The sequence below is a fragment of the Ovis canadensis genome, chromosome 7, assembly GCF_042477335.2.
Source record: "Ovis canadensis isolate MfBH-ARS-UI-01 breed Bighorn chromosome 7, ARS-UI_OviCan_v2, whole genome shotgun sequence".
In the NCBI taxonomy this organism is placed as follows: Eukaryota; Metazoa; Chordata; class Mammalia; order Artiodactyla; family Bovidae; genus Ovis; species Ovis canadensis.
The window spans coordinates 26,841,368-26,853,599 of record NC_091251.1 but is presented as its reverse complement, the minus strand read 5'-3'; the positions used below and the strand labels follow the sequence as shown (position 1 = coordinate 26,853,599).

Genomic DNA, 12,232 nt, shown 5'->3' with positions numbered 1-12,232 from the left:
AAAAACCATTTTATCAGCCTTGTGTGGGGACCAAACCTTTACGGCAAGTATTGACAAGACCAGCAGCAATGAATGACCAGTATCTGACTTAAAACTTATGAGCTATAGTTATTTAACTTTGCCCATTACAGAGGAAATCAGTTCTAGCCTTCCTTGCACAATGCTAATAGTCAGTTTTATTATTAATGAAGCTTAATGTAACACTATCTCCTTTGTGTAAGCCGTTCATTTAACTAGCATCAAGTATATTCTTCTGGACTATAAGTACTTCCTTGATTAAGGCTTTATTTAGAATTGCTCTTAGACAAGTGAACACTACATATATTTGAAGAAGAATTCACTCTCTGTAGCTCAGATACAATGACTACCTTTAACAAAGCCCGTTTGTGTTTCTTCCATTATTCGGGTACCTTCACCTCAATTACTTCCACTCACTTTCCCTGATTTTTTAGAAGCACGAACCCAAATGTTGGCTAGATTGAATTTTATAAAATATTGTGCTACAAAAATGTGTAAACGTTGCAGAGCATCAGCAACACATTAACATAAAATGATATATAATGCATGTTTGTAATTATGGGAGAGATCATAAATCTTAAACACCCATTGGTTTAGAAATTAAATAGTTCTACTTAGTTCTCCCTAAATTACTCCAAATTTCTGAAATTTACCATTCATCTGGGTATTTTGTAACTACCCCCAAGGATAAAATTTTTTTTAATGACTTTGTTTTCAAAAGTGCAATTAACTTAATAAAATTCTAATGCAAAACTGCCATCAGGTCTTCAAAATTTCAGCCCACTTCCCATGGCCAATAAGTCTATGATATGTAGCGTTTCAGCTAATTGCTTTTGTAAGCAGTTACCAAATTTATTTTTTCTGGGTCTTTTTAGATCTTAATCATTCTTACAGCTTTATCAGCACACTATTTTAACTTTTAATAAGTCTTAATTTCATTTATTTTGCTGCATTTGCATTAAATGGAGTTATCACATTAAAAAAATTAGTGTGGTATTGGATTCTTTAGGTAATAGGAAGGGTCAACATTCCACCCACACCTCTCGTACAGGAAAATGGCACAAGGGCTTTTAACACATTTCCATTTAAAATCCTGGCAGTTGAATGGTTTAAATTTCAGATTGCAATTAGAATTCTTATCAATTTTTGATTTGCCAATGATGTTATCTTATCTCCATCATATATTCCAAAATTCTCTACTTTTCCCAATGTTAAAGACTTTTTTCTCCTTCCTTGTGTGGGTATCTATATTTTCAAAGAGTTGATATATAACTACAGAATCTATAAATTACAATCATTTTTTATCTCTAGTTCAACCTACTTATAGGAAAAAATTGGTATAATGTTATGTGTTTGTGGTTCCCATTGGCTAAACAGAGTATGCAATATATCACAATGTATGAAAAGCTTTGCTTCTTGAGGGCAATGATTCATCTTAAAGAACCAGACACTGTAGGAAGAAAAAGGTGTTTGCAAAGTTTTATTTTAAAGGATCAAAAATAAATATTGCACATACACACGAGAAAAAAAATCTATTGATATTTACGTGCTTCAATGCACACTTTCAGTACATGGCACCTTCATCTTCTTTATTTAGAAAATAAATTGTTATTGGTCCATAACTGGTGTGCACAGTCTCTGTGACTCTAGCAAATAACCAGGAGCCAAGTCCATATAATAAAGTCGGAATACCTAAAAAACAAATGAATATGTTATTTGTGAAATAAACATTTATTAATCATGTACTCGTATTTGTCATAGTATAAATCACATAGCACTCTTTAGCACCATCAATAAATTATAAAGTTATAAAAATATGAGTGAACACTGACTCTACCTAAGAGGTCGATTTCATCTATGATTGTGAAGCACAGTAACAATTGTGTGAGCCTAGAGATTTTTAAAACTATAGATAAGACTGGTGTAAACTACTTCAAGTACTTTACAAACATTAATTCATTACCTCTGAGTAATTATGAAGTAATTCTATAGTCTTTTCACAAATAAGCAAACAGAGAATATTAATTTATTTCATTGTAGACAGCTTCATTATTGGACTTGAGCTTTAATTACTAGGTCATCCTTATTGTGCTATAAGTTGGACAGTAATACTGATGGCTAAAATAATTTCTGTACAATTTAAAAGAAACTAGGTCAAAAAGCTATCTTCAAAATCAAAGGCAAAACCTAATTCTAAGGAAGATTTTGGTATAATAACAAGCATGAGAAAGAAAGAATCCCATTCATAGTTTTACAACTGATTTGAAAATCTTGTTTCAACCTACTTGAAATAGGTTAACAGTAGACTCCAAGAATATATTTCTTCTTTGAAATATTTCCATTTGTGATGAGCTGCCATTTGTGATACATGAAACTAAATATATACTAGTCAGAGATTGCATTAAGCCCTCATAGGCACATGAGAGGAAGCTGGACAAAAAAAAAAAAAAAAAACTTTCACAATTCCTATTTTTCGTAATTCCTATTTTTTGTAAGGCACTTATTTAAAATCAATGACTACTAATAACATTAAAAACATATGTATAAAACCAAAGGCACATGAAATTGATAAAAATATTGTATGCTTTGCACAAATATTAATTTTACTGTTCCTGTGCATGAGTGGAACATACATAGGACAGAAATGGACAAAAAACGTCAATTTAAAAGAAGAGCGGTAATTTGGAAAATCACTTTCTTTCTAATTACTAGGGAAATCAACACTTGCTCAGAACTAATCATATTGCTAAATTTTTTTCTTATTTTTTCTGCAAGAGTATCTTTGCTGTGTTATGCTCTTTTTTGATTGTGTAAGTTCACTGGACTACTTTATGCTTATTCCCTGAAGCTGCATTCCAGCCACTGTGATGCCAAAGATTAATTAGGGGAAGCATCACTAGTTGGCAATGAGAAAAGGCAAAAAACCCCATTCAGACTGGCACCTCTCTATTTTTAGGAGTATACTGGGTCACAGTTTTTTACAACCACAGGGTTTCCTGGAACTCCTGTGAAACCTTCCACAGTATATTGCCTTCTTTGCCTTGTGAATACCTCCCTGCAAATCTCTGAAAGCCTCAAGGGAATGTCACAAAAAAGCCACAAAAATCAGCATCATAAAGCTATTTATTAATCATTCAACCAAAAAAAAAAGGGGGGGGCAAGTGGGGGTGTAGAATGGGGGAGAGGACAAGAGAACAAGAGTAAGACAGGCAGAAGTGAGTGAAGAGGGAGCAGCTGAAATAAAAAAATAAACTTTAATATATGTTATCACAACTTCAAAAGGTGAAAATCAATGGAGTGAGAGAAAAACAGGTTCTAGAAATAATTACTAATTTAAATGGCAACCCACTCCAGTACTCTTGCCTGGAGAATCCCATGGAGGGAGGAGCCTGGTAGGCTACAGTCCATGGGGTGGCAAAGAGTCAGACACGACTGAACAACTTCACTCACTTCCAAATATATTGATAGTAAGATAAATAAAATATGACTTTTAAACCAATGATAAGGACATTCAGTTAAGAAATAGCTGGTGACACTGAAAATTGTTTGTTTTTACAGTATTTATCAGTTTCCTGTAAAATACTGATTTTTTTTTAAAAATCACACAAATGGTCAGTATTTTTTCAGTTAAAATGAAGGACTGACCAAGGACTACTAATAACTACATTAGCTCTTACTAAGAAACAACTAGGTACTGTTAATGCTGTTTGATAGGGGGTTGAGATGTGATATGGGAGTCAGAAATTCTCTTATTTTTTTTTATCCTACAGTCTACTTATTTAATGCAGTCAGGCTAATACACTAAATGTGAAGATTAGCCACATACATAATTAACAGAGTTAAAAAAAACCCATAATTTTCTTTATAGCACATATGCTATAAAAACTATAAGGTTTGATGAAAAATCAAATTTTTTCTAGACTGTCTGAAACATATCATAACATCAAAATGAATGTGAAACCCAGTTGTCTGCATAATAATTCATTTTGAGTCAGCTGAACAGTAGGTAAACCACTGTCAAATTAAGCACTTAAAAAAAATTAGAACTTTGTAGCAAGTCTCCAATTACCCATTCATTCCAATGGTAAGTTGATTTTCTTAAATCTCAATCTACTTCCCAGCAGGATACCCAGACTGATAAACCATCAGAAAGATGTCGCTTCCATTGAAAGGAAGGCAGGCGAGAAAGGGAACAAATGGGTAAAAGAGAAATCTTTATTATTTACAAAATGGAAAAATGAATTACTTTGATAATTACTAATTTGAAAGGGAAGAGGAGGAATAAAATCCTAAGTATTTTTAAATAGAATACGTACTTGATGATCCAGAGGCGCAATAGCACAACACAGAATAAGAAAGACTTCTATTATCTACTTCCCTCCCCTAAGACAATAACACAAAATAAACATTACCAAATTGGTGAATAAAAAGTCCAGAAAAAAAATCTCCTTTTATTAGTATAAGCCAATTTGTATTAAAGCAAATACCTGAGCAGAAAGTTTTCCTTTCAGTTTAAAATTCTTACTCTCTTTTAAACAGAATTTTTAGAATTTTAAAGAGGTCCTAAAGACCATTAAATCACTATTCAGCTTTCTCTTCCACACACATTCAAAAAAAACTACAGCTGTTGTTTCTTTCTTCAAAAGATTTTACTACTTTCACTACTTTTCTATGTGAGCATGTTCTGGGCATCCTATTTTCTTTGGATTTCTTTCTACCTAAAAAGATTAGGCCCTAATCAGTAAGGTGCTCTTAAACGGTGAAAACTTTTTCAGAAAAAGGCATTGGGAACATAGTTTACCAACAACTCTCCAGTTATGCTTTTCCTAACCTATTAAAGTGTATTAACTGTACATTTGGGAAGAATGACTTTTTTCTGTTTCTGAAGATGCTATTCAACAAAACAAAAGTATTCTTCCTGAATCTAGTCATCACTCTAGTCTCTCCAAATAATTTTGAATTGAGTTTTCTAAATCACTACACTCTTCAACTTCTTTACATCAACCTCAAAATTAGTGGGCATGCTCTATATAGTTCATCAGCCAAATAATAAGGCATACTTTTAGGAGATTACACATCGCTAAATAATCTTCTCCTTAATGGGATGAACTCAGGACAGTACTAGTGGAGCAATGGCTCCAGACCCCCTGATTTACATATGTGAGTAATTATAAGCAAAAATACACCTAATGTATTTAAATTTAAGAAGCTGTCAAGACTATATAGTAAAAGTGTGGCCGCGTGTTCAGCTTTAATTCTGGGTCAAAAAACTGGTTGGGTAACGTAAGTTAGCTTGCACATCTAGATTCTAAATTACTGAAATATGGATTAATTTGATTATCAGTTATTAATAGGTTCAAACATCCTGAGGCCTATTTTTCATTTACCTATAAAACATGAAAGATGCACCCACGTCAATGTTCACGCCTCTTCTGTCATTAACCGAAAGATAAAACATTCAGCAAGAGTAAATACTCTGACTTAGAATACTTCCATGAAAACATACCAGTATTAAAGAGGCAATCTTTTAAATATCTTCTAGGCCTAGTATCTGAAGAAGCCAATACCACCGGTGAAAACCTTCGGTGGTTTTAGTACAACGAACTTGCTGGGACTTCACGTAAAGAGAACAAAGAAACTTAAAAAAGTAGTTTCCGATTTTATACTCTGAACGCACCCACAAAGTGATGTTCATGGGAATGAATCCTACCATATAATCAGGCATTTTATAAAAACTTCAGAGCCATTTTCAGCGCTCTACACCCTCCTCCTTACTGCCCAGTGGAAGGCTCTTTCTAGTTAACGAGTGGCTGGAAGTAAGAATAAAATGCCCTCTCACCGGGAGCAGATGCAGAGGGGTCCCACTGTACAGGCCTGTCAATAAGCCCCACTTTCCGGGGTACCAGTCACGAGCAACAACTTAGCTCTGACAAGCACCTGCTGGGCGGGGAATACAGAAGCCCAGGACCAGGGTCAATCCTGCAAAGCTGCCGAGTGGGTGGGACGCGGAGGCAGAGCCTGGGAAACGCCCCGGCACTGGGCGAAGCGTGGCGAGCGCGTGCGCCCGGGCGAGCCTGCGCGGGGCCGGGGCAGGGTAACCCCGCGCCGGCGCGGTCCGATCTCGGGACGGGGTCGCGGCCTCGGAGGCAGAACGTCAGCGTGCTTTGCAAACAGTGGGGCCGTCGGCGGCGGGACGAGTTTCACCGGCCCGGGGCCACTCACCGAGGTTGACGACCTTGAGCGCCGTGAAGAACCGGTCCTGCCCGGCCAAGTCCTGCCAGGGAGCCTTAGAGCAGTGGTACTTGATGAAGGGGAAGCAGCCGGTGCGCAGGACGTGGTAGTTGGCGCCCTGCACGGGCCAGTTGAAGTGCGAGAGGCCGAACTGGTCGTTCCGGACGGCGCTGTAGGGCACGCAGAAGGAGGTCCAGTGAGGCAGGCGCCGCTGCAGCAGGTGCCGCGTCAGCACCTCCGAGGCTCGGGGCTTCGGGCGGGAGGCGGCGCCCGCGGCCCAGGGCCGGCACAGCAGCAGACGAAGCACAGCCTCGTGGGTCCTCCGAAGGGCCTCCATGACCGGCCTCGCCCGCGTCCCCCGCCCCTCGGCCGCCTTACGGGCGCGCGCCCCTGGGGGCGGAGCCGAAGGGGCGCGCGCGCGCCCGCTCCCCGAGGGTGGCAGCGGGACGCCCAACGGGCGCCGCGCGAGTGCGCGAGATCCCCCGGGGCGCCGCGGCGCGTGCGCACAAAGGTCCCGCGGCTTCCTGGGGAAAGAGTGGATCAGCGGGGAGGGCCCGGCGGAGTGAGCTAGCTGAGGTAGTTAAATCGTCACCAAAGACCTCTCTAAAGTCGTTAATAACCCTAGGAAGGGAGTGAGGGAAGGTTCGTGAGTTTTATTAGTTCAGGTATGAAGAAAATTAAGCTTTAAAACAATGGAGTGTCAGAACTCAAGCCCGCGTCTCTTTTCCAAGTCTTGGACTGAAGAAATCCTTCATTGGTGGTGTTGAGGAAACATTTGAAGAAGTTGTCCTCAGGGAAGTGAGTTAAATCCAAGTCCCGAGATTTGCATTGGCTAGTAAAGTCGGGGAGCACTTTTCCATTTAGGTTCCCTCTCGTGTTTTTAAAAATAAGCCCCAGATATTTCAACAGAAAAAAAAATTTTTTTTTTTTTTTAGAAAGCCTTATATCTCTCCATGCAGTGTGCACCACCATCTCCTTCAGAGCCTGGAAAACGGCCAGACTGGGAGTCTTAGTTTTCAGTCAGTTCAGTTCAGTTAAGTCGCTCAGTCGTGCCGACTCTGCGACCGCATGAATCGCAGCATGCCAGGCCTCCCTGTCCATCACCAATTCCCGGAGTTCACTCAGACTCATGTCCATCGAGTCGGTGATGCCATCCAGCCATCTCATCCTCTGCCGTCCCCTTCTCCTCCTGCCACCAATCCCTCCCAGCATCAGAGTCTTTTCCAGTGAGTCAACTCTTCACATGAGGTGGCCAAAGTACTGGAGTTTCAGCTTTAGCATTATTCCTTCCAATGAACACACAGGACTGATCTCCTTTAGAATGGACTGGTTGGATCTCCTTGCAGTCCAAGGGACTCTCAAGAGTCTTCTCCAACACCACAGTTCAAAAGCATCAATTCTTCAGCGCTCAGCTTTCTTCACAGTCCAACTCTCACATCCATACATGACCACAGGAAAAACCATAGCCTTGACTAGATGGACCTTTGTTGGCAAAGTAATATCTCTGCTTTTGAATATGCTATCTAGGTTGGTCATAACTTTCCTTCCAAGGAGTAAGCGTCTTAATTTCATTGCTGCAAACCTCTTTAGGAAAACTTTTTCTCAAGTTTTGCAGCTTCTTGGGGTAAGAACTTGTACAACATCTGTTTTCTAGAGAGGCATTTCCTCTTACATGCCTTAAATTCATGTTTGGGAAAAAACCATACAAAATGTGTCTGGAAAGTGCTGGATGTAAATGAGATAATTATGTGTAAGCACCATATAACCACTGCTGTTAATATTATTGCTGAAAACTCAAGGGGAGTGGAGGATAGTGTGACGACTCTTAAATTCTCCAGTTGTTATTGATTCCTTCAACAAACAGTGATTGAGCACGTACAACCATGTACCAAATCTTGTAGGATAAGTAATTTCAGGGGCCTTGTAGTCAAGCAAATAATTTAAACCTTACTTTTATAGGATTCCCTGTTAGATGAAAGTTTTTAAAAGATTTTATGGGGAGGCACAATATAGTTACATTTGCACAGAAGTGGTTGGAAGGAGGCTAAGACAAGAATCTGGGAAGTTATTCAATACCATGATTTCAAAGTAAACGTTTTAAACTTTTTTTTAATAATGGGTTTATATTTAACATTTTAAAATTCAGTACCATGATTTTTAACACTTTACATAATGGGTTGATATTTAATATAGTACTTCTCACCAGGGAGATGTTGCTCAGTTCATATAGAGATATTTTTGTCTTTGTTAAACATTAAATCTCTTCCCCATTTCAATGTTAAATACATTGAATATGTTCTCTAAAGTTTTTCCCCCACAAAAGATACGTTTTAATTTTTAACCAACTGTATTTAATATCTAGGTACAATATTAACTTGGGAGGTAACAAAAATCCAATAAAAATAATGGAAAAAAGACTCCTTAGTGATACAGGAGGTACTGATTATAACTGAGCAGTAACAGTTTCCTAGGATTTTGAGCAAGAGTTTCCTTCCTATTGAGAATTCTGAAACTATGAGATATTACTTACACAAATTTCAGCCATCTCATTACTTTGACCTTTCTAACTAGCAAATGCAAGCTATAGATGATGTTTTTCAGTGCATTATTTGTTGTGAGGAAAACATTTTGTTTTCCATTTAACACAATATTATAAATTTGTTCAGTATACCAATTGTTCAAATGTATCAATTTTTCCATTATATTGGTTTGCACAGTCAATAACCAAGAATGTGAAACTACCCAGTTTGCTCTTTCTTGGGAACTTTCAGACACCAAAGCTCAGTTCTGAACCTCAATAGCACAAAGGTCTTCAGGTCAAGGCTTGATTCAGGAGGCCCTTTAAAGTCATACCTGTCCATTTCTTCTTCGTGCATATACACCCCCCCCCCCCCAAACAAGCACAGATCCGTGTAATGCTGAGAACCACACCTGACAAGAGAGCTGTTGTATCTCTAGTTTCTACTGCTTCAACAATAGGCAACACCAAAGGCAATGAAAAGATGATTAGAAACACTTGTGTTGAAACTGATGTCAGATGTTGAGATCTTGAGGTGACTGGTTCTTGAAGGCCGAAGCTTACAGAGAAAGTGGTATTTGTTTAATTCTAACTTCCTTCCAGGAGCTCCGGATGCTGAGGCTAAGCGGCTAAATGTGGCAGTGCTTTCAAGGCAGTAACCATTACAGGAGTTCAAATTAAATTTTTAAAAGATGGAGTTCCTTTTGAAACAAAATCTGTCATAGAACCCCAACCTATAAAGTAGATGAAAACTTGTGTTTTATTACTAAACATTTATTAAGTGCAAAATTTTAATATTAAAGGTAAATTTTAAAAATGAGAGTAGTTTGTTGTTGTCTTGGGTTTTTACTTTGTTTTGTTTTGCTTTTAGCAGAAAAGGAATTTATTGGAAGGCAGTTGGATAGCTAAAATAATAAATAGGAAGTCTGCAGAACCAAGCTTAGAAATGGGAAGGAATCAAGGGAGCCTGGCTGGCAGAGACACAGGTAAGACCAACAGGAATTAGTATGGTTGGGATGCCATGGCTGGCCCACTGCCAGTGCGCTCTTAACCCTGCTGTTTTATGCTCAAATTTTTTTGAAGTTGGGGGCTGTGGACAACAGTTGCAGTTATAGTAGCCTGAGGATAGTTTCTTTTTTTCTTCTTTTTTTAAAATAACAGTTTCTTACTCTTTTGATTGTTTACTGTCAAGAAAATCCTGATCTCTTGGGAGAAGTAGATATAAGTAAGAGTGGTTTTTAAGTGATTCACCTTGAAATCTTGGGCATGTGCTTCAACTAAAGATGACAACTGGAGATGAATTTTGAGATCTATGCTGAAATGGCTTAACTCAAATTAATGCATGGCAAGTTTGTAATATGTTAAAAAAAATTTGGACATCTCCCTTTCGACAATATAAAAATATTAAAAAATAAAATTTGAATCAAACATTTGGGGAACCTCTGAATTCAGTCTGAGAAATCCTACGTTCTGTAGTATATAAGGTAAAAACCACCGATAAAGAGAACCAGAAATTTACATAGGTAGCACTGCACCTCTTCCCTGGTGGCTCAGAGGTTAAAGTGTCTGCCTCCAATGCAGGAGACCTGGGTTCCATCCCTGGGTCTGGAAGATCCCCTGGGGAAGGAAATGACAACCCACTCCAGTATTCTTGCCTGGAGAATCCCATGGACGGAGAAGCCTAGTAGGTTACAGTCCACGGGGTTACAAAGAGTCGGACACGACTAAACGACTTCACCTTACCTTACCTTACCTTACCTTAGCACCACGTTGTCTCATGGAGGCTTGTAAAACAGCTAGGGAACTGAAGGAGTTCTGTTGGAAGACGCTCTCCTGGAAAAACCTCATCAGTGGTAAAGGTTTCTCTGATCCAAGGCTTTTTGATTATCTCTCTTTTCTATTGTAAGACAGGAAGTTCGTCCAAAGATTTCTGATAGATGGTGTACCACACCTAGGTTTTCAAGAGTGTTTTAATGAAATATTACCCCAGCCTAAAGATGCAGAGCTGAAGAACATGACATCTAGATATCTTTTCTAACTGTATATAGTACTCCTTCCATAATTGAAATAAGATAATCTCTCAAAAAACTACAATTCAGACCAGATGCTTGATTTTCTTTTCCGTTCTAATTCTTCATAGCAATGAATTTTCAGTTCTAATTCTTCAAGTGCCCCCAAAGGGACTTAGAAGTTGTTATTCAAAAGCCTAAGTCAGTGTTTAAAAACATTGCTTAGTGTCCAGTAATTTAAGTGCATTAAATGAACAAATATTTAGTTTTCCACAAAGTATGGAGAGATGACCTATCCCTTAGACAGAACCCCTTAAAAATATCTATAAATAGTGCTGCCTTGTACAGCTTTTAACATGTGCATGGGTGTATCATGCCGCTCCTAGAAAGAAGGGATTTTGTTTTGGTTTTGTTTTAAAGGCACTTATGACATTGCAAATGTTCAGAACATGTTAAAAATAAGTTCTACAAAGTTGATAGTTTGGAATATATTAAAATTAAGAATTTCTGTTCATTAAAATGCATTATTGAGAGAGTAAATAAAAAGGTAATCAAAAGAGTGAGAGAAGTATTTGCATTACATATATCTGACAAAGCATTTGGTATCTAGAACAAATCATTTTAAAAAGACAATCTAATAGAAAGCTGGCCAAAATATTTCATGGACCCTTCCCAAAGAGGAACATCTAGATGTTCAATAATGTAAAAAAGTGCTTAGTTTCTCTAATCATATGAGAAATGGAACTATTAATAAAATATATATTACCTTATATATTACACACCCACTGGAGTGGGCTAAGGTAGAAAAGATAGAAAGTACTAAGGATATGCAGCAGTTAGAACTTTTATACCTGGTTGGCAACCACTTTGGAAATTTTTTTGGCAGTTTATTGATTAAAGCTAAATAAAGGCATACCTTATGACCCAGCAATACCACTCCTAGATAGTGTGCTCAGGCTGCCATAACAAAATAGCACAGACTAGATTTAGCCAACAATACATGTATTTCTCACAGTTCTGGGGTCTGGGAAGTCCAGGATCAGGTGCCAACCAGTTGGGTTCCCTGTGAGGGTTCTCCTCTTGGCTTATGTTTCCCTCTTGCTGTAAATCGTCCCATGGTAGACAGAGCTAACTCTGTGTCTGACTCTTTTCCAGTTAGGGTACCAGGCCTATTATAGGGTCACACCTTTATGACTTCACATAACCTTTATCCCCTCTTCACACATGAGGACTTATCTCCAAATACCATCACATTGGGTATTAGGACTTCAACGTTTTCAAAACTGTTTATGGGGGTCACAAACAGTCTATGGCAATTCCCAACAGAAGTTGTGTGCATATGTTCTTCAAAAGACATATACTAGAATATTCATAGCAGCACTATTTATATTTGTGGTACTCAACCAGGAAAGTACTCAAATTCGTATCAGTAATGGAGCAGATAACAAATTATGGC

At 38.3% G+C, this 12,232-nt stretch overlaps 1 protein-coding gene and 1 pseudogene across 1 annotated transcript; both read right to left on the bottom strand.

Annotated features, from left to right (window-relative positions):
• Positions 1 to 1,483: 1,483 nt before the first annotated feature.
• On the bottom strand, positions 1,484 to 9,581 carry C7H15orf61 (chromosome 7 C15orf61 homolog). The gene is made up of 2 exons (XM_069597647.1): positions 6,241 to 9,581; positions 1,484 to 1,710 (listed from the first exon to the last, which is right to left on the bottom strand). Exons 1-2 carry the CDS (start codon positions 6,584 to 6,586, stop codon positions 1,583 to 1,585), a joined length of 474 nt encoding a protein of 157 aa, XP_069453748.1. The 5' UTR covers positions 6,587 to 9,581; the 3' UTR covers positions 1,484 to 1,582.
• On the bottom strand, positions 9,097 to 9,430 carry LOC138444037 (small integral membrane protein 30-like; annotated as a pseudogene).
• Positions 9,582 to 12,232: the final 2,651 nt, after the last annotated feature.

Coding starts and splice junctions, on each gene's coding strand:
- C7H15orf61 (XM_069597647.1), bottom strand. CDS start 6,586: ATGGAGGCCCTTCGGAGGACCCACGAGGCTGTGCTTCGTCTGCTGCTG. Junction 1,711..6,240: donor GCTCAAGGTCGTCAACCTCG/GTGAGTGGCCCC, acceptor TTTGTTTTTTAG/GTATTCCGACTTTATTATAT.